The following is a 27,260-nucleotide window of genomic DNA, read 5'->3' as shown; positions in this document are numbered from 1 at the left end:
AGTTGATAAAGTCATGGTGATATGGTCAATACTGATAGTTGATAAAGGCATGTGGTCAAGTTCCCCTGGGGCCAGAAAGAGGGTTTGCTACCAAACATTGTTATATATTTTTTTCTTTTTCTCGTTTTTCTTTTAAATTTCTGAACTGAGAGGAGATACCATTACACTGACTGTTCAACAAAATTATCAAAAGATAAGACAGTTTCTTCTACTTTTTGTTCAGGTGCCAGATCAGTTAGTTATATAGGAGATGGCTTTGTGCAGAGCCTTTTTCTAAAACATAGACTTTAATTTCAAGGAAAATGACAAAGCATTAAGTACAAAGCCTTTTAAACCTTGAACTTTTCTTTTTAATTTTGCCATGACATAAACTTTAAGAAACTCAAAATGGAATTCCAACAAGGATAAGTAAGCCACATTATTTTATTACAAATGAAAAGATATAGAGAAACATTAAAAGTTGTAAACTTTCTAAAATGCACAGTATTTATAAACATTAGAAAAATAGAAAATTTCATGATCACAATTTTTTAAATATTTGAAAATATTTCATATATATTGATGTTATTTTCTACAAAGCTTTATTGGGATGTGAAAACTGTATTTAGTTTGGTTTTATTAAGAAAAATATTTTTGTCTGACATTTTGTATTGTTGATAATACACTAATAGAATTCATTTTCAGTTGAATTATTAAAAATGAACTAAAGTCACAAACTGAGAGCAAAAAACAATTTATGAAAACTGATGACTAATGGTCCTTATCAGTCTAATATTAAGACTATGAGAATTAAAATGTTTCAGAGACCTGAATTGTATTGAATGCCTCAATGTCAGGGATAAACGTGAGTGCTTTCCGTATATATATATTTGATTTCATACCCTTAAAAATGTTAACTGCATGCTGCCAAATCTAGAGGCTTTTATGAATATTTGGAAATCTGAACTAAAAATTAAATAATTAACCATTGATCTAAGAATAAAATTTTAAGTTAGAAAATAAAATTATTACGTTTACAGAATTAGGAAAGGCTTTCCTTTTGGCTGTGTGAAGACAGCTTTGTGATCCTTAATGATACACGTACAGATTTTCACATAATAAATCTTAAGGTATCTGAGATAAAGTGTATATATATTAAAATATATACATTTGAAAGTACCAGTTAAGACTAACACAGTTAGTCTGAATATAGGGATCCAGCATTTTATTCTTCCTTAGACAACATCTTCCTATTTGGGAAAAAGTATTCTGGGTTTTGGATTTGCAAAATTTTGGTTTTTCAATGCATATGCCCACCAGAGATTTTTAGAGTTTTTCAAATGTTTCATTGTTTCTCAATACATTTCAACTCATTAGATTTTTCTGAGACTTTCTCCTGGGCATATGTGTCAACACCAGTTCATTATCCATCCCAGGGTACACATGGTTTCTTGTATTCCAGGAACCTTCAAGCTGGGCACAATATACCAAGGGCAAAGCTTTGTAACAGGTGACCTTGAGGAAATACCTGAAACCAAGATTCACTTAAACGGAGGACTACCTTGGAGTCAGGTTGGATGCTCACTAAGAAGGTGTCCTGGAGAAAGCAACAGTTTTCAACAGAAAAAAAGAAAAACTTTAAATGAATTTCTACAACTTTTAACCACTACCTTTTTAGAAACCACGTTTTCTATGAACACAAGCTTGTGGTTATAACTTATGAATCTGATATACAATTTAGATGAAACAGCAATCAACAGAGTAAACATATATTTGACCTGAGGTATCAACCCATGAATCTTCCATGGATTATCAATTTTCAAATATTTGGAAGGCACTGAATTGCACTCAACACTGCGTGTGTGCTAAGTCACTTCAGTCATGTCCAGCTCTTTGCAACCCCATGGACTGTAGACTGCCAGGCCCTTCTGTCCATAGGATTCTCCAGGCAAGGACACTGGAGTGGGTTGCCATGCCCTTCTCCAGGGGATCTTCCTAATCCAGGGATTGAACCTGTGTTTCTCATGTCTCCTGCATTAGCAGGCTGGTTCTTTACCACTAGCGCAGCCCTATGCTAAAGAGACTATACCAGCACTTTAGAACGTTGCAGTCATCTCAGGTCATGACTGTGGACGTCAGTAATAGTTCAGCGAAACTGTGGAAATGCTCAAGTCACTTTAATGGCATTCTGAAGAAATTACCCAGGACAGACTTAAGCTAGATTACAAACAAATAAAACTACTAACATTTGAGGTTAGAGAAGAAAAATCCAGTCAAACTGAAGGGTTTTTGGGGTTAGGATTTTTTTGAGAGAAATAACTTTGGTCTAGAAATAATATAGCTAATTTCTTTTCCATTAAATTAATGAGTGATGAGTAATCTACCCATTAACAGTAAAGACCACCAAAATTGTTACTTCTCCCGTGCACTTGAAGATAGGAAAATTTTATGCAGGCTTTAAACATGAAAATATATTTCCCTGTACTAAGGTCTTAGTATTTTACCCTGAGGTCTTAGTATTTTGTTTTCTAAGAAGTTAACCCACCTTCCTATTCCCCCCAGATAATTACAATAAAATGTATAGAAAGCATGGCCAGGATGAAATTCAACAGAAAAAGACAATCTACCACTTACTGTGGTAGGATGCTGCTGCTAAGTCGCTTCAGTCATGTCCGACTCTTTGCGACCCCACAGACGGTAGCCACCAGGCTCCCCAGTCCCTGGGATTCTCCAGGCAAAAAACAGTGGAATGGGTTGCCATTTCCTTCTCCAATGCATGAAAGAGAAAAGTGAAAGTGAAGTCGCTCAGTCATGTCAGACTCTCAGCGACCCCATGGACTGCAGCCCATCAGGCTCCTCCATCCATGGGATTTTCCAGGCAAGAGCACTGGAATGGGGTGCCACTGCCTTCTCCTAAATTATTCCTGCTGCTGCTGCTGCTGCTAAGTCGTTTCAGTCGTGTCCGACTCTGTGCGACCCCATAGATGGCAGCCCATCAGGCTCCTGTGTCCCTGGGATTCTCCAGGCAAGAACACTGGAGTGGGTTGCCATTTCCTTCTCCGTGGTAGGATATGTATATTTTTTAAAGGTTAGTAACCAATTATAATTTCCTTAATAAAGGTCAAAGTGCCAGATTTCAAGAGGACAATTATGATAACTTATTCAGGTCTTTCATAAAGATTTTTCTATTTAGTTTGTGGAAACCCCCCCCTTTGGGGATTAAACCTTTGAGAAAAATTGAAGTGTATAATATAATGCTAAAATAATGTAGCAATTACTCTTTGAAAGTCTCTACATCAAAAAGAAAAATGACACTTGGGATAATAATAACAAAAGTAAAAAACAAAATTAATATAGAGAACTCCAAAGCTGAAATCACTTGTACTTCTTCAGAAACTCAGTTGTGTCTTATATTGTTCAGGTCTGAATTAAAAGAACCCATGAACATAATCATGTGCATTTGTTTTTGTGAAAAGGAAAAATAGTTTCATTTACCTAAGGTATTAAGTATTTCTCTCTTCCATTCTCCCATTTTAATTGTTAATAAATCTGTGATATGTCAATAAATTACAACTTATGAGCCCGTCGTGGGCACATGTGTCTTGCAGTCTAGCATACCACCGAGCAGATTTCCAACATGTGTATGTTCTTTAACGCTCTTCCCTTTAGCTCTTTAGTTCAGAAAGAAGGAAGTTGTAGAGCGAGGGGAAGCATCAGTGATCTCACTTCTCAGTCTTGATAATTTGAAACTATGACTCATTAGAGAGTGATGGCTGATATTCTGCTTGTCAGTACACAGTTGAGTTTACCTATGAATTACTGAGAGACTGAGAATAGCAGCCAAAGAAACGAAGAGCCACCTGGCAGAGTCACGCACACTGTGACCAGAAGAAAGAGATTATTCTGAGAGTTATCTAATTCTTTGACTTCTTTCATGCTTAGGGAGTGTTTCAAGTGTGCAGAAATGAAAAATAGCAGAAGTCTTCTGGACCAAAACTTTGATTTTTCAAACTTGATGGCTAAAAGTGAAGGCATTTTTATTTGGCCTCATGTGTACATTATGAGTTAGAACTTTAAAAATGCCAGCTTTCCTTATATTTCTTTCAAGAATCAGGTATTCCTTCTCCTCTCCAAGTGTCTCCTGCTGGTTAAAGTCCAGGCTTCTAGGGATTTTGACCAGTCCTGCTATATAAGGTAATGTCATCATCGAATCCTGGGACTGAACAGTCTGTGTTCTCTAGTAAGACGTATTTGTCTTCACTGCCATTTGCAGAGAGGACTTCTTTCTGAGTAGTGGATGTCAGGTCACTCCAGGTAATGTTAATGTTTTTAAAAGCATGTAGAAGGAAGATGCCATTGATGATGGTGAAGAACCCACTCAAAGTCCCGATGACATCTCCAGCATTCATGCCATACCATTCTTGGAATAAGATGGCGGAGCAAGTCACCACCATGGATGTGAACAACACATAATAAATGGGAGTCACAAGAGATGTATTAAAGGTGTCCAGTGCTTTGTTGAGATAGTTGATCTGTGTTGTCACTGAAAGCACAAGTACAGCCAACAAAACAAAGACCAGGGGATGCTTATAAACGGGCTTCCATTCCAGTAGTTCTTTGATGGCAATTCCCAGGCCCTTGACAGAGGAAACTGAAAATGCTCCAATCAATGAACAGATTGATATGTAGACCAGTATGTTGGTCTGTCCTTTCTTGGGTGCCACAATCAAAATTAGTACCAAGGAGATCACAGTTATGATCACAGCAAAGCAGATAAATCCTGTTAGAAGGAGAAAAGAATTAGACTTTAGAAAATGCCAATAGGGTCAGGTCTTTGTGAAATCTTGTTAGTCATGAGTTTAGGAGCATAAGTGTTTTAGAAAGAGAACCATGATTAAATTAAAAACAGGAACAGCAACATGTTACTGCATGGCTTTTGATATCTCACAATGGACTTTCACAGACATATTTGAACCTCACAGACAACACTATAAGGTACAGCAGCTATTGCCCGATTGACTTTATTTTCAGAATGAGGAAGATGTCAGACTTTGGGTTGGAATATATGCCTTTCCCCTCTCCAATTCCCATTTCTTCCCTTCATTCTCTGAAGTGAAGCACGGACACAAAAATAAGTTGCGGCACCTTTTCAGAAGGCTGGTACTACTCAGAAGGCTTGTACTATATCTCAATCCACAGACAGGCTTTCAGGAAGCATATTATAATATTATTACAAAGTCATGTGATGAGAGAAAGTGGAGCAGAATTTGAGTGTCTCTTTCGGTTGAATTACAGACCTGGGTCTCTCAATTTCATTTCCATTTCATGCAGAGTAGCAACTTTCTCTTCTTGTGGGGCATGGATAACCATCACAGTTGATCCCAATATACTTAATATGCAGCCTATTTTCCCATGAATGTTCAACTGCTCATTTAAAAAGTACGAAGACAATATTGCACTGTGGGAAGAAGGAAAAAAAAAAATCACTCTTATTCAATTATCTTTGGATTCCATAGCAGCTCAGTTGTCAGGCTGTGGTGTGAACCAGTCTGTATCTCAGTCAACTGCTTGGAATATGCTACGGGACACTGAAAACCCCACTTAGCTTGCTTGCTTTATTTATGTGTGTGTGAAGTTTTTTATATATTACTAAATTTGTATTTAGAAAAATTTCTACCATTTGTCAAACTTTAAGATTAACATTTAAAAAATCATTGGTAGTTTGCTATTTTAAAAAAATTTCATGGGAGTATAGCTGATTTACAGTGTTCTGTTAGTTTCAGGAATACAGCAAAGTGAATCAGCTATAAATATGCATATGTCCACTCTTTTTTAGATTCTGTTCCCATATAGGCCATTACAGAGTATTGAGTAGAGTTCCCTGTGCTATACAGTAGGTTCTGATTAGTTGTCTATTTTATATACAGTATATATATGTCAATTCCAGTCTTCCAATTTATCCCTTCCTCTCCCTTCACCTTCTGGTAACTGTAGGTTTATTTTCTACATCTGTACTCTGATTAGCTTTAAAACTCAGAAAAGATGATTAATCAAATCTGCTTAATTGCTTTTATATCTAAAACGTCATAATAGGCATTCTGTACACCTGAAAATTTCCCATGACCTTCTAAGAGGTCCCACTCAATTTGTTTTCAATTTCCCCATCTTCTGTAAAGTCAAAGTAGAAGATATTTTTACATCTTACTGGCATGATATATTTAGAACACGCATGCTCATGAAAGCTTCAAAAAAAGATATAAACCTAAAGAAGAATTAACTCTGCTCTTCAGGGCCAGTATTTAGCTAGTACACACAAGTACAACCAAATGGCTTGTCAAAATACTGAAATATTTCCTTACCAGCTGCTATTGCCCTGATACTTTCACCTATCCAATGCTCCCACTGCTTAGGTTGCTATGGCCTCAGGAAGTTCTAGATTGGCACCACGATGGACACAGATTATGCCTTCCTGCTGTTCAACCACTAGGTTGGCTGTGGTCCCTTCTCCTTATGCCCTGGCACTCCCACCAGTGGGTAGGCCTAGTCATAAACCTTCTTCTAGAGGTTGATAATGGAGATAAAAGGAAAAGACAACAAACACAATAGTTGCTTAGTTACAAAATAAAACAGTTCATGGGCTCATGGAACACATTCATTTGGGATCATAATAACGATCAACTCAAGATATATTAGATCCACTTTCTATTGACAGGAAAATGACTCCTGCTTGCAGGACTAAAAGAAACTAAGATGTCTCCAAACAGAAGTAATTCAGCATCAATGCAAGAGTTTTAGTAAAGAGCTGAAATTTAACCCAAATATCATGCTTTTTAAAGTCCTCTGATAACTATAGTCATTAACCACTATGACAAGAGAAAGCATAAAGAGGGTTGTGGCAATTTGTTCAGGCGAGAGGGGAAAAACTGCTTGGCTTCACTGAATCATCACAAAGAAAACACACAATTACCTTAAGTTTGGCAGGAAGACACTCCATTTCTTATTTCTACTGCTATTGTGGAATCTTCTTAAATTATTTTTGTGATTTTCAAAATTTTGCTTTGATGATACGCTTAGTAATCTATTTCTTGTGGGTTATGTGAATCATGGTATTAAAATCTCTGCAGAAGCCAAGTTCCTTACTGCTCACATACCTTACAAGAACACTCAGAGCGCCCAGTGAGGTGACCAGAGTGGCAGGAGCGAAAGCATAAGCTGCAAAATTCACCACCTCTCCTGCTCCCACTGGAAAGCAAGCAGCAGCGTTAACATAAAGGACAGGCACGTGTATTCAACAACTGACACAGGCAAAACAGTAGTCTTTTATCCTGAAGACGCTCATATCTAATGAAAAGGAATAATTTAACTTCTTTTAGGGAAGGTGGGGAAAGTTTGGTATTAAAAGGTTCCAGATAAACCATAACTACCTGATGAGGCAAACTCACTAATGCAAAAAGTGGTGACAGGGAAATATCTATTTTAAAAGACCTTCAATAAAGATTTTAGTTACTTTAGTACCAGAAACATAGTTGGTCACTCTGCTGAAATCTGGTAGAGGCAGGCTTTGAAGTGAGCAGAGAATTATTGTTTGCTCAAGAATACCTACTATTGGGCAAATTAACAATAAAGCAACTTGTAAAATTAGAACACTTTCTAGAGGTGTACAGTCCAGTCAGGGTTAGGCAGAGATACCCACAGGCCTGTGTAGTCAGCCAGCCCTGGATTTCAGGGGATCTACAAGCAAGTAACAGTATCTTAGCTCAAGTCCTAATAATGTGCTCCTGAAGGCCTTTTCTTATCTGAGCAACTCCAGACTTCCATGAGATAGGGAGATGCAATTAACTTTGAGAGCAATGGAAAATCCCTCTAAGAGTTGGGTTCTTGTATTGAGGGCAGATTATTCTCCTGGGTCACCACTGAATGCTTGCCCACAGAATGTAGTATTTCACACCGCAACTATGCCAAGCACATACTTCTTGTTGAGAGAGTTCTGGAACAGATAAAAGACACCAGTACACTTTTTCTTTTTCCCCCTGGCTGCTATCCACTCCACTCCCAGCCCCTACCCCATCCCCAGCCAGATCTGCAAGAGTAATCAGCTTCAAAACATCGTAGAAGAAATAGAAACATATAGAATGGAACAATTAGGAGACTGTGCATAATAGCAACAATGGTGGTTTTCTTGGAATCATAAGCAATGAAATAAAATTCATATTTTATGGCAAGATGAGAAAAATGTAAACATAATTTTTTTCCCCATTTGGGCTCCCTCTCCCCTTTAGTGTGTCTTGTGCATTAACCAGACCTCCTTAGCAGATATCCTTCCTCCTTAATATTGAAGGGCCTACTACCTTCTTTGTACATGCATATCTGGATTGTGTAAAGTGTACATTATACAGCATTTAATGTACAGCCTCCTGTCTTGAAAAACTTATACAACTGTGCTTTGATCTCTAATGGGCAGAATAGTTTGCTGAGAGGCTGTTCTCAGGTTATAATTCTCAATTTGGCTTGAATAAAATTTTCCATTTCTTTTTTAGACTGACTAGTTAATTTTTCGTCAACATAAGCTTTCTTGAATATCTCATTATTTATATTTTTATCATGATAGCTTTCCAGGAAAATACTGACTTCATGAAGTACTGTGTGTTTGTCTCTAGGTAAAAATCTCTAATGTTGAAGACAGTGCTTTTCTCGCTTCAATACTTGTAGAAACCATGTGCATGGTGAGAATACAATTACAAGCGTAGCCATATAATATTCTTCTACTTTCTATTGCATAGGTAGAGGGTGGGAAGATACGAGAAAGAGAGAGAGTAAAGGAAGAGAATCATCCAAGTATTTATTTGGAATCTTCCCAGTAGGGTCCCTGACGACAGTTATTCAAATGAAGTAAGAAAACAAATGTGAAAACACCTTAAAAATTTAAAAAATTGAAATTATTTTTATTCATCTTGTAAGCAGATAGGGTATGGGTTTCTCAAAGGAAAAGAATGAGATACAGCTTTCTGATGTAAGAGAAGCCATCTTAGGCCTAAGCTATTGTGTGCTCTAAGGCCACAGTGCTTGTCCTTGAACAGGCCTCAGTAATTAACGATCTTAAAGGAACAAAAGGACAAACTGTTATCAGGCAAGAAAGTAACAACAATAAAGATGATAAATTGGTTGTAAAGACTCCCAATTCTGGTTCAGTGGAAAGGTTAGCCTAAAGTACTTTCTCGAGCTACTTTGCAGAATTTAAATCCCCTCCACCACTAGATCCATTTGAACCTAAGGAATGATGTTGAACTTGCCCAACCCTCATGACTTCTATAAACTAGATAGAAGCCTTAGCTTGGAATTTATCAACCTTCATCCCATTTCTATGTTGGATTCTCTGCTCAAGCCCTCCATGAGTATGCACATACTTTGAGCTTGAAACTTTCCCAATTTGCTGTTTGGGGAGACAGTGCTTTGGGAAAGATCCCCAGAATTCTTACCTGTTTCAAGTAACAAATCCTTTTTTCTTATCTTTGGTTTGGTTGTGTCTTTTGACACCCACCAAGAGGCAAACCCAGTTTTGAGGTAACAAGCCTTTTAGATACCACCATTTGTTAAAAAAAAAAAGAAAGTTATCCAATTCTTTAAGAGAATCTCAAAAATACTGAAATGTTTTACTTGGTGCAGGAAAACTGATGGAAGTTTAAAGGCTGCAGAGGGAGATGGCTGGCAAGTGTGTGAAACTACAATTTATGAGGTCCTTTCTCTGGAAGTTTAAGGCTTGGAATTTGAAAGAGTTCAGAGGAGTTAGCAGGGAGATATAAATCTGCAAAAGTGCTTGAGAGATAACACTGCCTTCTCTCTGGACATCACATTAATGAAAGTGCTTTCACCTCATACAGAGTCTCATTTAATCCTCCGGGCAAGTCTAGGAGGAGGGAGAATACTGACAATCTTCATCTCCTCTCTGTTTGTTCAGAACTAAGCAGCCCAAGGGGACTTTCATTTATCCACGTTTTGGTCCTTGCTAGGAAAGTTACCCACTCTATGCAGCTAGAATAGTCACATATAGAATTAGGAGCCGGGGAAATGTAGGAGGGAAGCATTTTCATCAATTATTATGGGGAATAAAATATAAGAGAAGGAGAAGTTTGTGATAAAACATAAGATTTCAGATGATAAGTTTTTTCCTGGCATTCCAAGACAGTATTGAGAACATGAGGGTGGGAGGAAGACAGAATAAAACTTAATTCTAAATTCATAGGACTTACTTTACATATAAGACATTATGCCCACACAAAAACTTCCAGACTTATATGCCAGCCTTACCAGTTGGATAAACTGATCAATTTGAACAACTGCATGTAATTTATTCATCATTTTGCAAGCAAACACCATTCTTGGCATTATGGACTCACTTGAGAGTAATCCTGCCCACCAGAGCCATTCCTTGAGGTAAGAATGTCCACCTTGTCCTAGGAAAATGATGAAAATAGAAATTAAGTTCTAAAGTGGAAGAAGAGGGTTTGGGGAGTTAACTTCTATAAAAGGTACCAGAATATGGTTGGAAAAAGCAAGACTTAAGGCCTACTCAGTATATCTCATCTTTTAGCTTACTTACTCAGTCATTTCTAGAGATCTCCTAAAGTTTTCTTTATGTTGCCTTTGATTTCTATAGAAAATAAGTTTTCTTCATTTGCAGGAAAATTAGTCATGAGGTTTATTATTGTCAACTCAAAAAAAAAATGCAAACCTAAAAACAGAATTATGTTCTATTTGGTGGATTTGCTGAGGGCTTAAGTCTGGGAGGCAGCCTCTCAGATAATTCTGAGGTCCTGCTCTGAATAGGAAAGGGAAGAACCAGGATATATAGGAGTTTTGTGGGGGGGGGAAAAAAAAAAAACAACAAAAAAACAAAAAACAACCAAAGCCAAACAAACAAAAAAACCCCAGATAGTTGGAACATCAAAAGATTACTGTTAATTAAAAAAAAATGAATTTAGCACTTTTATTTGTGTGGGAAGATGTAGGAGTTTGGCTCACTGGAATCATTCCTTTGGTATGCACCTTAAGTATTTAGGGCCAGTATCTAGTGCTCTCCATCTTGAATCCCCTCAGGCTGCACTGTCTGCTGGTGGTGGCAGTCACTAATGCCTTGATGTCAGCAGTATCCTTTGTTTACTGATATGGAAGGTGACATTTTTTGTCTAAACTATTTATGCCATTCAGAGGTGTAGATCTCTCTCTCTCTCTTTAGTCGCTAAGTCATGTCCGGCTCTTGCGATCCCATGGACTGTAGCCTGCCAGGCTCCTCTGTCCATGGGATTCTCCAGGCAAGAATACTGGAGTGGGTTGCCATTTCCTTCTCCAGGGGATCTTCCTGACCCAGGGATCGAACCCAGCTCTCCTGCTTTGCAGGCAGATTCTTTACCAACTGAGCTATGAGGGAATAGAGAGAATTATAAGCCCTAAATGCTTTATTTTGGCCACAATTAAAGACAGAACCCTGTAAATATTAAATTGGATTGGTACCAAATGAAGACATTAAAGGAAAGAATTTGGCTGACATAAGAACTTTTGAAATTTTGGATAGTCAATGAGAGAATAACCAGTATTAGCCAGTTGGACTCTACTCTACCTTTTGGCACCACGAAACTGAATTTGTGTCAGTTGTCCTTCAGTCGCTCAGTTGTGTCTGACACTTTGTGACCCCATGGACAGCAGCATGCCAGGCTTCCCTGTCCATCACCAACTCCCAGAGCTTGCACAAACTCATGTCCATTGAGTCAGTGATGCCATCCAACCATCTCATCTTCTGTCATCCTCTTCTCCTCCTACCTTCAATCTTTCCCAACGTCAGGGTCTTTTCTTTGCAATGAATCAGTTCTTTGCATCAGGTGGCCAAAGTATTGGGGATTCAACATCAGTCCTAATGAATATTCAGGACTGATTTCCTTTAGGATGGACTGGTTGGATCTCCTTGCAGTCCAAGGAACTCTCAAGAGTTTTCAACAACACCAAAGCTCAAAAGCATCAATTGTTTGGTGTTCAGCCTTCTTTATGGTCCAACTCTCAAATCCATACATGACTACTGGAAGAACCACAGCTTTAACTATACGGACCTTTGTCAGTAAAGTAATGTCTCTGCTTTTAAATATGCTGTCTAGGTTTGTCACAGCTTTTCTTCCAAGGAGCAAGCATCTTTTAATTTCATGGCTGCAGTCACCATCTACAGTGATTTTGGAGAAAATCAAGAAAATACAGTCTGTCACTGTTTCCATTGTTTCCCCATCTATTTGCCACGAAGTGATGGGACCGGATGCCATGGTCTTAATTTTTTGAATGTTGAATTTCAAGCCAGCTTTTTGAATCTCCTCTTTCACTTTCATCAAGAGGTTCTTTAGTTCCTCTTCGCTTTCTGCCATAAAGGTGGTGTCATCTGCATATCTGAAGTTATTGATATTTCCTGGCAATCTTGATTCCAGCTTGTGCTTCATCCAGCCTGGCATTTCACATGATATACTCTGCATATAAGTTAAATTAGCAGGGTGACAATATACACACTTGACGTACTTCTTTCCCAATTTGGAACCAGTCTGTTGTTTCATGTCCAGTTCTAACTGTTGCTTCTTGACCTGTACAGGTTTCTCAGGAGGCAGGTAAGGTGGTCTGGTATTCCCATCTTTTTAAGAATTTTCCATAGTTTGTTGTGATCCACAGTCAAAGGCTTTAGCATAGTCAATGAAGCAGAAGTAGATGTTTTTCTGGAACTCTCTTGCTTTTTCTATGGTCCAGCGGATGTTGGCAATTTGATCTCTGGTTCCTCTGCCTTTTCTAAATCCAGTTTGAACATCTGAACTTTCTCTGTTCATGTACCATAGGCCTGGTTTGGAGAATTTTGAGGATTACTTTGCTAGCATGTGAAATTAGTGCAATTGTGTGGTAGTTTGAACATTCCTTGGCATTGCCCTTCTTTGGAACTGGAATGAAAACTGACCTTTTCTAGTCCTGTGGCCACTACTGAGTTTTCCATATTTGCTGGGATACTGAGTACAGCACTTTCACAGCATTATCTTTTAGGATTTGAAATAGCTCAGGTGGAATTCCATCACCTCCACTAGCTTTGTTCGTAGTGATGCTTCCTAAGACCCACTTGACTTCACATTCCAGGATGTGTGGCTCTAGGTGAGTGATCACACCATCCTGGTTATCTGGGTCATTAAGATCTTTCTTTGTATAATTCTTCTGTGTATTCTTGCCACCTCTTCTTAATATCTTCTGCTTCTGTTAAGTCCATACCATTTCTGTCCTTTACCGAGCCCATCTTTGCATGAAATGTTCCCTTGGTATCTCTAATTTTCTTGAAGAGATCTCTAGTCTTTCCCATCCTATTGTTTTCCTCTATTTCTTTGCACTGTTCACTTAGGAAGGTTTTCTTATCCCTCCTTGCTATTCTTTGGAACTGCATTCAGATGGATATATCTTTCTTTTTCTCCTTGCCTTTCAGTTCTCTTCTTTCTCAGCTAATTTGCCATTTCATCTTTTTGCATTTCTTTTTCTTGGGGTTGGTTTTGATCACCACCTCCTGTACAATGTGATGAACTTCTGTCCATAGTTCTTCAGGCACTGTGTCTATCAGATCTAATCCCTTGAATCTATTTGTGTCTAGTGTACTGAAAAGGACAAAAACCTTTCTTAAGATACTCAGGGAATTATCTTCCCACTCTTGTAATTTTTTACCTTAACCACATGAATTAACCACCTATTTATGATTTTTTCCTTACAAAATTTGCAAATAACTAAATTGGAATATTAAAATATGATTTCATATGCTGTTTTAAAAAAACTTAGTATCAGAAATACTTTCTCAGCCCTTAATTAATAATTGAGCATTCTAAAGTCTGGTATATTATTATTAACCTGTATGAGACCATATAGACACTCAAACATATAGTTTCTAGTTTTTTTCTAATCATTAAATAAAAGCCTTAAATATTATAAACATCCAGGTATGTAAATCTAGGTTGAATTCTTATTCACTCATTTTTCTTTTTTTAAACTCTTTTACTGTATAGGCCATAATGCTTATATTAGATGTGTTTAATTCTTTTTTTTAAGACATTGAAATATACTTGATTTATAATTTTGTGTTAGTTCCAGGTATATAGCAAAGTGATTTATATATATATATTTCAGATTAATTTCCATTATAGGTTATTACATGATATTGAATGTAGTTCTATATGCTATACAGTAAATATTTGTTGCTCATCTATTTTAGGTACAGTAGTTTGTGTCTCTTAATATCATACTTCTAATTTATCCTAATTTATCCCCTTCCCTTTGGTAACCATAAGTTTGTTTTCTATGTCTGTGAGTCTGGTTCTCTTTTATATATATATATATATATATATTCATTTGCATTATTTTGTAGATTCCACATATAAGTAATATATATTTGTCTTTCTCTGTTTGACTTAGTATTACATTCTCTAGGTGCATCTGTGTTGGTGTAAGTGGCAAGATTTAATTCATTTTTATGATTGGGTAATATTTTGTTATATTTATATATCCCATCTTCTTAAGCCAATCATCTGTTGATGGGCACTTGGGTTTTCTACATGCCTTGGCTTTTGTAAATAGTGCTGCTTTGAACACTGGGGTGTATTTATGTCTTTTCAAATTAGAGTTTTTGTCTTTTTGAATATATGCCCAGGAATGGGACTGCTGGATCATATGGTAACTCTAATTTTAGTGTTCTAAGAAACCTCCAATCGTTTTCCATAGTGGCTGTACCAATTTACCTTCCCACCAACAGTATGGGAGGGTTCCCTTTTCTCCACACCCTCTCCAGTCATTTGTCTGTGGACTTTTTAATGATGGCCATTCTGACCAGGGTGGGATAATACCTCACTATAGTTTTGATTTGCATTTCTCTGATAATTAGTGATACTGAACATCTTGTCATGTGTCTCTGGGTTATATGAATGTCTTCTTTGGAAAAATGTCTATTTAAGCATTCTGCCATTTTTTGATTGGGTTGTTTGTTTTGATATTGAGTTGTATGAGCTATTTGTATATTTTTGATGTTAACTCCTTGTTGGTCACACTGTTTGCAAATACTTTCTCCTATTACATAGGTTGTCTTTTTTGTTTTGTTGATGGTTTCCCTTACTATGCAAAAGCTTTAAGTTTGATTAGGTCCTATTTGTTTAGTTTTGCTTTTATTTTTTTGCCTTGGGAGACTGATATAAAAATATTGCTATGATTTATGTCCAAGAATGTTTTGCCTATGTTCTCCTCTAGGAGTTTTATGGTGTCACATCTTATATTTAGGTCTTTAAACCATTTTGAGTTTATTTTTGTATATGGTGGTGGTGGTGAAGTCACTCAGTCGTGTCCGACTCTTTGCGACCCTGTAGACTGTAACCTACTAGGCTTCTCAGGGATCGAACCCGGGTCTCCTGCATTGCAGGCAGATGCTTTAACCTCTGAGCCACCAGGGAAGCCCTTTGTATGTGGTGTGAGGGAATGTTCTAATTTCCTTGATTTACATGTAGCTGTCCAGTTATCCCAACACCAGGTATTGAAGAAACTGTCTTTTCTCCATTATATATTCTTGCTTGCTTTATAATAGAATAATTGACTGCAGATGTGTGGGTTATCTCTGTTCCATTGATCTATATGTCTGCTTTTGTGCCAATATGATGCTGTTTTGATTAATGTAGTTTCATTCACTTCTTAAGATAAATTCCCAGAAGTAGAATTATTAGATTTTTAAGATGGTAACATTTTAAACTTTCCCAAATTTCTCTCAGGAAAATTTATACCCATTTATATTGCTTCCAGCAATGTTTGAGAAAGCTATTTATTTCTCAAATTCCCTTAGCAGCATAGGGCATTATTTTTTAAAGAAAAACCAAATCTTGTTAAAATAGTAGGCAACAACTCTGGAGCCCATTGTTACAGAGTTGATATCTCTTTGGATACTAGTGAATTAACATTTACTTAAGTATGTTTATTGGCCACTTACAGTTCTTATTCTGTGAGTTCCTTGTTTATGTGCTTTGTCTTTTTCTGTTAGGTACTAATCTTTTTCTTATCAACTATTGTTGTTGTTTAGTCACAGCTAAGTCACGTCTGACCGTTTTGAGACCCCATGGACTGGAGCCTGCCAGGGTCCTCTGTCCTTGGGATTCTCTAGGCAAGAATACTGGAGTGGGTTGCCATTTCCTTTTCCTGGGATTATCAACTATAGTCACTCTATATATTGTGGATCCTAACCACCCTTTGTCATATATTTTGATATTTTCTCTCCTACATGTCATTTCCTTTTCAGTTTCAGTTAAAGGTGTTTTCAAGTAGGATTTTTTTTTGGTCTTTCCAGATAATCTCTTTCTTCATACAGAATTGTTTCCTCCTTTATCTTTATGCTTAGGAAGACTTTCTGATTAAAAAAATTATTTTAAATTTAACTTAAACTATGTGAAATCTATTGTGAAAAATGGTATAAAGTAGAACTCTTACATTTTTCTCCTCTAGTTTTTGCCAGTTGTCTCTATACTTTCGATTGAATAATTCACCCTTTCTCTAGTGGACTGAAATGCCACTTTAAAAACTGTGTAATAAACTGCTGCATGGACTTACTCGATTTTTCAATTATCTTTTATTTTGTCTATCTTTTTAAATGCTAAACTATTTTAATCAGTGTCCCCTCAATAGTACTCTTCTATAAACTTGTTTGTGTAATTCATAACCATTTATTATCCTCCATGGATCTTAGAACAATATTTAGCTTTTTAAAGACATTATTCTTGATAAGAATGAATAGAAAATTCATGGCTAATGAAGGACAGTCAAGTAGAGCTAACAGCTCTACTAACAGCTCTGAAATGTCACTGCAAATAGTAACCTAATTCTACTGCTATCCATTTATTGACCTGACAATACTTATTGGGTGCCAACCTCTATGCTAGGGAAGGTTCCTGCTTTTGTGAATCTACTATTGATAAACAAGCCTGTTGACAACAAGTAAATAAATAATAAAAGTACAATGACAAATTATTCCAGGGACAGTGAAGGAAACCCTTAGTGCAATAACAGCAGGGGTGGAGGTGAGTGAGACCTTCCCAAAGAGGATGGTCAAGAAGGCCATTCTGGAGTGGTTATAGTTTAGTTGAAGTCTGAAGGATGAGTCACCAAGCGACAGGCAGGGAGAAGAGAGTTGCAGGCAAAGGAAAGACCTTGAGGTGGGAAGCTGTCCCAGCCATGCTGTGCTCAGTCATTTCTGATTCTATGCTGTCCCCATGGACGGTAGCCCACCAGGTTCCTCTGTCCATGGGATTCTCCAGGCAAGAATACTGGGGTGGGTTGCCATTTCCTACTGCAGGGGATCTTCCTGACCCATGGATTGAACCCCTGTCTCTTGAGGTGGGAAAGAACTTGGTAAATTCCAAGAGCCAGAGAAAAGCAGGTGGCAGGGAGGGTAGCAGAAGATGAAGCTAGAGAGGTAGCGTGGGACACTTTAGGCAGGAGGTGAGGTCAGAGATTGTACAAGGATGTTTGGATTTTACTCTGCGTGCAGAGAAAACCCCCTAATGTGTTTAGCCTGATCTGACTTTAAATCCTGAAATCTCAGACTAAGGAGAAGGAGGTGACAGAGGATGAGATAGTTGAATGGCATCACTGACTCAATGGATGTGAGTTTGGGCAAATTCCTGGAGACAGTGAAGGACAGGGAAGCCTGGCGTGCTGCAGTCCAGAGGGTCGCAGAGTCAGACATGACTTAGCCACTGAACAACAACAAGGTTATGAAAGAATAACTCTTTCCACACGCTAAACCTCTTGAGTTTTAGTTTCACCCTAAAGGAGACACAACTGGTTCAGTCCTGGAAACTGCTGAGAACAGAGATAGGGGCTAAGACAGAGACAGGGAAATTCTCTGAAATTCTCATAGCACCGTGGTCTTACAATAGGATTATCTCTGCAATTAGAAACTTGAATTCATTAGTTGCATTTGTCTCTTACCAGCTCTAGTGACACCCTTTTTGGCCAGTTGCAAGAGGCCCTTTTTTTTCAAGATGAAACTGGAGCCAATAAAAATACTGGAACTTATTGCCAGTACCAGGCCTATATAAAGGCTGTATTTGTTCTCTGTATTTGTAGAAACGCTCAGGTTGGTTATGCTGGAATTCAGGTCCCTGTAGAGGACAGGAGAAGCCAGCAGCTGTGACACACGTGTGATCTCACACCAAGCCTGGGAGGCATTTGGGCAGCTCAGGGACAGCACATAGCCTGGAAAAAGGGAAAGAGGGAGATGTCAACTGACGAAAGGGAGATGCATTAACATTTTCTTTCTTTATCCAAGAAATAGAAACTTTCTTTCTCTACTAACACACTTTTTTACTGCCTGATGGGGGCAGTCTCCAGCACGTGATCCACGGGCTGGCAGACACATTCTGCTGGGCTCACACACACAAGTTCTTCACAGTGTTTGCAAAGTGCTTTAGCTGTCATCATCTAAGCATGACAAACTTCACATCAAAGTCTGGATTCCTCTTATTGAATGGAAAGTCTAGCAATACTTGGTTCTCTGCTGGAGCATCAAGGAGCTGTGCGCACTGGCTTGGGCTCAGCAGTTCATTATAGCCCCCTCCCCGGCACATCCACTTCCCTCCATCAGTGTGTTTCCCAGAAAGCATCAGTGTGTGTATAATGCCCGAAAGTAGGAAAGAGCACAGCAACCCCACCAGACTAGAAATCACCATGTTACAAGAAACTGAGCTAACCCACTTGATGTGCATTTCAGAAAATGTGTTTAAAAGTGGGTCTAGTTTTCTAGACCACTTTCCCCATAAAGAATAATTTTTCAAGTCTAATTCACTTCCTCCTTAATAAAACAGACTCTAATAGAAAAATGAATTAAATATCAGTTGGCCTTTTTTTTTTTCCCCTTGAAGAGGATTCAAATAAGCATGTAAATCCACTGAACCAGACCCATTATTATAACTGCCTGTTTTTTGGAGGGGGGAGGAGCTAAATACTAAAACACAGAATGAAAACATTTTATATTGTTTAAGAGATTTTTATAATCTATTCTCCATTTGAAAAGCTGCCAACACAGTGACCCTGTGACTAGGTTTTCTATCTTCTCAACTTTTTTTCCATTTGAAAGACATATTTTCCTAGCGTGATTTACCCTGAACAAAAATGCGCAAAAACAAATTTTAGAATTCAGTGAAATAAAGTCAGCTTTACATCTCAAAACTCTTAAGAAAGCACGTAAACAACAAAAGATAGTTTGACTAAATGTTGTCTTCGAAACAAAACTTTAATAGTGGGATCTGTGCCTCTGGGGCAAAGCAGTATGCGTGCATGCATGCATGCGTGCTAAGTTGCTTCAGTCTTGTCCAACTCTTTGCAACCGTCTAGACTGTAACCCACCAGGCTCCTCTGTCCATGGGATTCTCCAGGCAAGAATACTGGAGTGGGTTGCCATGTCCTCCTGTAGTGGCTTCCCAACCCACAGATCAAACCTGCACATCTTTTGTCTCATGCACTGGCAGGCAGGTTCATTACCACTAGCACCACCTGGGAAGCCCTAGAAGCAGTATGAGTTATGTGAATTTTACCACACATACAGTTGAGAAACAACTATTAAGTTCAAGTCTAGCAAAAGGTAAAATAACTGAATTCAGTTTTTTCATGGTTATTCTTTCATTTATCTCTGTAATTTGAAAATGAACCAACTTTGATTCAGAGATACAGGATAAATTCTGAGACAAAACTTCTAAATATTCCAAGGAGAATTATATTACTTCAGGGATAGTTTACTGTAACTGAGGAGTTTTTCAGGCTGGTTGTTTTACTAAGGACTGCTGCAAGTTTTCACATAAGCTAGCCGCAGCAACCTAGTCCTGGACACTGTTCATCGCATCTAACCCCCAATTACTACCAAAGTAATTTTTAGTAGTAAGAATTTTGATTACATGAATTTTTGTGAAAACATCTGACTGAACTGGACAGAAAATTCCATGGCTGCATCAGTATCATTTACTATGTAGTTAACATAACCATTCCAAAACTTTATCTCTGGAAACAGTGTGGGTGGATCTCATTCCAGTGAAACAATACTCTTTCTGAACTGTTTACACAGCAAAATGTTTTTTAGGGGGCGTGGGGCAGAGGATGATAAGGGAGCGCAAATAATCTTTGTTGCCTTTTGTAAGTTCTCATTGTAAATGAACATTAATGTTGCATGTTTTATGGCAGGAAAAATAATAAAATCTTGTCTAGTTACTGACCTTAGAACTTAAATTGTTTTATGTTTGGGGAGCATATGAAAGAGGGAGGCCACGGCAGATATGAACGAATGAGGGAGTGACTGGTGGGTAGGCGGGTATGGAGTGCTGCAGGGCAGGAGGGGAGGGATGGAGGAAGCGGAATATGTGGGCAGGGACACTGGAGGGTTTCAGAGCAATTAGAGATCTCAAAATTGAGGTAGCTTCTTAAGATTATAGTAAGCAAAATAATTCTCCAGGAGTTTAATCCAAACTTTATCTAACACAGAAAATCTATTACATTCCTTCTTTTTCATTTTAATAGACACTGCCAATAGCCCTATCAAGTATCTAAACCAATTTATATTCCTGTCAGCAAAGAGCATGTATCATTTCTTTAATGTTATGTTATTTTAAATACTGAATAACATTTAGGAAATATGTGTCAGTTATAAAGAAAAAATAATATACACCAACGTATCAACCACCTAATTTAAGAAATAAAACATTACCCCTCAAGGTAACAACTAATCTGATTTTCTGTCTAATAGTCCTTGCTTCAAAAAAAAAATGATTTCCTGGGACTTCCCTGCTAATCCACTGGTTAAGACTTGGAGGTTCCACTGCAAGGGACATGGGTTCAATCCCTGCTCAGGGAACTAAGATCCTACATGCCATGGGGAATGGCCAAAAGAAAAAAAAAAGAAAGAAATTTCCCCTATAAGATTATCTTTAAATAATAAATTGTTTTATTTTCTTCTTTTTGCACTTTCTAAAAATGTAATCATATAGTATGCATTCTTTGGTGATTGGGTTGCTTTTGAGGTTTATCATTCTGATGCTCTGACTGTAAGGTTTCCTTTTTTCCCTACTGGTCTGTAGAATTCCACTTTATGACTATCTCACCAGTAGTTTTTCTATTTTATAGTTTGTGGACATTTGGGTAATTTGCTGTGTTCTTGTTTTTACAAACAGTGCTGCTAACGTTCTCAATTATGTTAAACCAAATGAAGTTGATGATATTTGACAGTTTTTGACTCAACAGAAAATAGCAGTTTCATATGATTCAACTTAAGATGTATCTTCTAGGTACAGGTGTGAATGTCTTCTTACACACACTTAAAAATTTAACAACAAAGTCAAATTTTCTATAGGATTATATGCCTTTTCCCACCTTAAACTCTATTACTGATTGTCTATAATCTTGGGAAAGTTGAGTCATTACTCTTGACTTCAGTTTCTTCATCTCTCAAATGAGGGAGTTTGACTCAATGAGTCCAAAGATCCCTTCAGTACCTTTGGGTTTGATAATAAGCTATCTTGGTTTCCAGAGTAATTTACTTATAATTCTGGTAGTTCATAAATATCGCTGATGGACCAGCTCTAAATTCATAGGCACTTGTATCTGGAAGATATCTTAAAGAAACTGATGCCAAGATATTAAGTGACTTGGCAAAGACACGTAACAGCCAAAATCAGGGCCAAATAATCCAATTCCCAGACTACTATTCTATTTCAGAAACATAAGAACAAAAAGTTCAAATAAAGTCAGTTAAAATTTACTGTTGTTTATACAAAGATGAAATGCTTTGAATAGCTTTTTCAAGTCTTATTTGTCTATAAAGAATAATTTGGGGCTCTCCTGGTGGCTCAGTGGTAAAGAATCTGCCTGCCAATGTAGGAGACACAGGAGGATCCCTGTTCCTGGAAGATCCCACATACCTTGGAGCAACTAAGCCTGTGCACCACAACTATTGACCTTGTACTCTAGAGCCTGGGAGCTGCAACAACCGAAGCCTGAGCATCCTAGAGTTTGGGTTGTGTGTAATACAGCAATAGCTGACTGATAGTGGTGGTTTGGTGGTTTAATCGCTAAGTTGTGTCTGACTCTTGCAACCCCATGGACTGTAGCCAGCCAGGCTCCTCTGTCCTTGGGATTTCCCAGGCAAGAATCCTGGAGTGGGTTACCACTTCCTTCTCTAGGGGATCTTCCCGACCCAGGGATCAAACCCACATCTCCTGCCTTGCAGCCGGATTCTTTACTGCTGAGCCACCAGGGAAGCCCCTAGCTGACTGATACACTTGCCTGTTTATATTAGCAAAGGAAAGAATGAATGAGATCTCTTCTGTCTCCTACAATTTATTCTCCAAATATCAGCCAGTGTGAATCAGATTACATCACTCCCCTGCTTAATTCCCCATGATTTTTCATGGCAGTTATAACAAAATTTAAATTTCTAATTTTTAAAGAGCTTTATATGTTCTGAGACTTGCTCACCTCTGACATTACATTGCATTACTCTCTCACTCATTCCCTGAAACAACACTTTTCATTCTCTGATTCAATATATTTTTATTGAGTATCTACCATCTGTCAGGCATTTTCTAGAAGCTGGGGTTACAACTGTGAGTAAAGTAAAATTCCTGGGAAAATAAACAAGTGAACTAAAAACTACAGAATATGTTGACTGCCATGGAAAGGAGTAAAAGCAGCATAAAGGAGTATTTTTTAAGAGGGAGCACTGAATAGAAAAACCTCTCTGCTAAAAGTAAATGCAAACACCCAGATGTGGAAATTTACTTGAGGAGGGTAAAAGGAAGTTTACTAGCCAGGTTGGCTGATGAGAGAAGAGAGATGTTATGAGATGAGGCCAAAGAGTAGTAAGACATAGGCTCAGGTGAAATAAGCCTTTTGTTAAGTCCATCCTTTTGTGTCACTTCTCCTTCCAAAATTCTACAATGGCTTCCCTTTCCATTCAGAAAAAATCCAAAATCCCCACCACAGTCTAAAATGGCCTATAGAATCCTGCCTCCATGTATCTCTGTAACCTCATTTCCTAATTTTCTCCCTTCTTTCTTTTTTTCTTTTTTTTTTTCCTTCTTTCTTTAATAGGCTTAATTTCTTCTCATCTTAGAAGCTTTTAAGTAAGTAGCCTTCACTTGTTACTTAGTCCTAGTAGTGGCTGGTATGGCTAACTCCTCTTCACTCAACTCTCACCTCCTTAGAAAGACCTTCTCTGCCTTTCCAACCTAATTTCTCACTTTCCACTGTACAATTTAACACTGCCAACCAAACAAATGTCTTCTTACAGCTTAATTATGGCTTTGTAACAACACTGTATATCCACAGATCTATTTCATTTATTCAACAAACTACCATGTGGGTGCTAAGTCACTTCAGTTGTGTCCAACTCTCTGTGACCCTAAGGACTGTAGCCAGCCAAGCTCCTCTGTCCATGGGATTCTTCAGTCAAGAATACTAGAGTGGGTTGCCATTTCCTTCTCCAAGGGATCTTCCAGACTCAGGGATTGAACCTGCATCTCCTGTGTCTCCTGCATTGGCAGGCGGGTTCTTTACCACTAGCGCCACCCGGGAAGCCCAAACTACCATACAAGGCACCATGTTAGGTAACCATTCATCAACACTTAAATTCTTATTATACTTTCTGTGTGCCCAGCCTGTTCTAGGAATGTGGGAGACAGCGATCAACAAGATAGGTAAACAGGTCTCTGTTCTCATGAAAACTGACAATTTTATTGAGAAAACTAACAAAAAGACAATAATAAGGAGGGTAGAATAGGAATGAGAAATAATTTGGAGCAGAAATGGAGAGAAAATTTGGAGAATGAGAAATAATTTTGCTATAAACTGGAAGTTTGGAAATAAACTGTGATAGGACTGGGTAAGAAGCCCATTATTTCAATTAATCCAAATAAAATTGAGCAGATACTGTTGATTTTTTTAAGTTAAAAATTTGTATGTCTAAACAAGATCATCCCACTATCAGTATTTCTGGAAGCCAAATACTCTATGAGGACTGTTGACCATCAGATTTCCTACATAAACTGCTGCAATTAATAACATATTGTTTACTGAACAAACTTTAGTGAAGATTTTTACTAGCTTAGAGCACTTAAATTTCCACACTTTGAGCACTTAAACTTGGAAAAAAAAAACTTATGTTTTTAACTTTCTTGTAGAAATCTGGAGAAAATCTATTTTAGTGTAATATAAAAGAAGCTATATTTTATAGAGAAAATACAGCTTGCCCTGCTAATTAAAGTTATGTTCATTTGGTGGAATTTTGAGAAATGTTTATGATATGGTTTTTTTAAGAGTAAAATCTCAGAATCATTAACATATACCATTGCATCCAAGAGGCCAGAGAATGTAGATGGGCACCTACAGAAAAACAAAGTCTCAAATAATTTTGTACTTGGTTTGATTCCTAATTATGAAGACTTATTCAATTATTTGGGCCTCTAGGCCCAGACTGTCTTGCAAATCTCTCTGTTCTATTAATAGAACCTCGGTCAACGTTTGACACATGGGACCTAGGTCAATGTCATTTGAATAAGTGAACAAACGAAAAATGGATCCTTTACTCCATGTCAGGTCAGACTCTAAAGTGTTTGCTTCATATGTAATCCCACCTGCATCTACTCCTCAAACTCTAAACTGTAGGAATTATTCTCAATTTACAGATGAAGAAAGACTTAAGGATGGTATCATAGCTGAGAAAACTGCCTGTGAGCTCAGTTGCTTCAGTCATGTCTGATTCTTTGCAACTCCAGGGACTGCAGCCCACCAGGATCCTCTGTCCGTGGGATTCTCCAGGCAAAAGGACTGAAGTGGGTTGCCATTCCCTCCTCCAGGCGATCTTCCTGATCCAGGGATCGAACTGGAGTCATCTGCATTTCCTGCACTGCAGGCAGATTCTTCACCACTGAGTCACCAGGGAAGTTTCACTGATAACAATTCTGGTTTCTCTCAAGTCTTTTCCCCCAGCTGTTGTTCAGTCTCTCAGTCGTGTGCTTAGTTGTGTATCCAACTCTTTGCAACCTCATGGACTGCAGCACGCCAAGGTTCCCTGTCCTTCACCATCTCCCTGATGTTGCTCAAATTCATGTCCATTGAGTTTGTGATGCCCCCAGAGTCCCACACAATTAATTACCACAGTTAACCCTTGGTATTAAACATGGAGGGCTTCCTTGGTGGTTCAGAGGTAAAGAATCAACCTGCCAAAGCAGGAGACTTGAGTTCCATCCCTGGATTGGGAAGATCCTTTGGGGAAGGAAATGGCAACCCACTCCAGTATTCTTGCCTGGAGAATTCCATGGACAGAGGAGCCTGGTGGCTACAGTCTGTGGAGTCACAAAGAGTCTTACAGAACTTAATGACTAAAAAACAATGATTAAACATGGAGCTTGAACATTTCTTGTTGGAACTAAATATATGAGCAAAGCGGGAAAATCATCCCTAAGTTCAAACAAGCAGGGTAATTCACACATCCTCCTTACAGATCCTTGGGTAAACAAGGGTGGATGTGTTAGTAACAGTCCGACTTACTGGTTTAGGAATTCTTTAGACAAAGATTGACTATCTAGGAAATAATTCTAGATCCTACTGCCTTCAAAACCACTTTCAAAACTACAACTTTCTAATAGTTTGTGAATTGTTCAGGCATTTTACTCTGTGTTCGTTCTTTCTCTTCCTGGCATCGTTCTGACTCGTTCACTGCGTTCTGGCTTAAAAACAAAACAAACAATACTTCTCCACATCAAGGAATAAGCTGGGAGAGCCAAGGAAAGAGAAACTCGGGGGGATTTGCCCGCAATTTTGGGAAGGTAGAGTTCTTGCCACGCCTCTCTTTGTCCCCTCCCTCTTTACATCCTTACGGGTAAATCAGAAATCAGCTTTCCTCTGGACTCTGTACAAACTGAAAACTGTGATTTCTCCTGATACAAACTGTCCGCCGCCCCCTACCCGCCTGCCTGGTCCCCAGGTCCTGAGTTTCATCCCGAGTTACATGCGCCTTCGGTACTGAAGTTGTAGAAAGCCCAGGAGCAAAGGGCAAGGGGCGGCGCCCTAAGACTTTACCCGAAGAGGGTGGGGGCAGAAACCCAGGCCACAAAGCAGTGACAAACCAACAAATGATCGCGCCCAGTTCCGGTCTCGGCTTAACCAGCCAAGTGACTCTGCAGCGAGTCAGACGCGAGGCTACTGAGGTTGGAGGCGTTTTCACCTCTCAAAGAAAGAGGAGAGAGGTGGGCAGCCCAGCCTTGTCCAGCCTCCTCCCCCGAGGGTGTTTAGGGCGCCTGACCCTCTACTGTTCTTGAGCTTCGCCAAGCCAGCGCTGTGCGCAAGACTGGACGCCCGCCGGGTCCACGGCCGCGCCCTCTGCCCACGGGATGACGTCGACCACGGAATCTGGAAGTGAGTCTGAGTCAGTGGAAGCGTCTTTCTCGGATGAAACTTGGGAGTCTTCCCACAACACCCTGAACACCCCGTCAAGACACTCAACTCTTCATAATTTATGTGGACCTGTCTTCTGGAGTGGGAGTGGGAAGCCATGTATATCTTGTTCGACTCAGGCATTCCCATAGAGTCTGGCATATTGTTGGCACCAATAAATATCTGTTGACGAGCTGAGTGAATGAATAAATGTATGAATGAGTACGTTAAGAGTCGGCGTTTCCCTTTCTAGACTCCACAAGTACCCGCGACCGCCCGCCGGGTCTCATCGCCACCCGGACGCCAAGTCCTCCGGCCCGGAGCAGACACTCACCTTCTCGGCAGGGCTCTCCGGGCGGCAGCCTCACCTGTGCCCCCATGGCCCCCGACGGGGCTTCCCAGGCGCAGAAGCTCGCTCCTCAAGCACCCGGTTTTCTCCAGCTCCCCATGTAACCGCGTTGGGGCGGAGCTGCGGGGTCTCGGACTGCGGCGCGCAGACCCCGGCCCCGGGCAGCCTCAGCCAATGGGGACGGCGGGGTGGGGCCTCCGCTAGAGCCACGCCCCCGAGCCTCGGGGTTGGGTGCTGATTCCCACAGAGCTGGCGGAGGCTGCAATCCGCCCGCGCAGGTACCAGTGGTGGGTGTGAGGACGCCCCCTGGGGACCGCAGCTGGACCCAAGCAGAGCAGAAGCGCAGGCACACTTCGCGGTGTAAAGCGTCTCTCGGAGCGTGGAAGTCGCCAGGTCAACTCCCGGGGAATTTTGTGACGTAAAAGTCTGTGCTGAGGCCCCC

General features: G+C 39.2%; 1 protein-coding gene across 1 annotated transcript; it reads right to left on the bottom strand.

Annotated features, from left to right (window-relative positions):
• Nucleotides 1-327: 327 nt before the first annotated feature.
• NIPAL1 (NIPA like domain containing 1) lies at nt 328-26,940 on the bottom strand. The gene is made up of 6 exons (XM_027970980.3): nt 26,804-26,940; nt 17,983-18,249; nt 10,374-10,430; nt 7,131-7,221; nt 5,277-5,437; nt 328-4,759 (listed from the first exon to the last, which is right to left on the bottom strand). The coding sequence occupies exons 1-6, from the start codon at nt 26,847-26,849 to the stop codon at nt 4,143-4,145; spliced, it is 1,239 nt and encodes a 412-aa protein (XP_027826781.1). The 5' UTR covers nt 26,850-26,940; the 3' UTR covers nt 328-4,142.
• Nucleotides 26,941-27,260: the final 320 nt, after the last annotated feature.

The sequence above is a fragment of the Ovis aries genome, chromosome 6, assembly GCF_016772045.2.
Source record: "Ovis aries strain OAR_USU_Benz2616 breed Rambouillet chromosome 6, ARS-UI_Ramb_v3.0, whole genome shotgun sequence".
Taxonomy (NCBI): domain Eukaryota; kingdom Metazoa; phylum Chordata; class Mammalia; order Artiodactyla; family Bovidae; genus Ovis; species Ovis aries.
The sequence above is the reverse complement of the archived record's forward strand: the minus strand, read 5'-3'. Positions and strand labels throughout refer to the sequence as shown.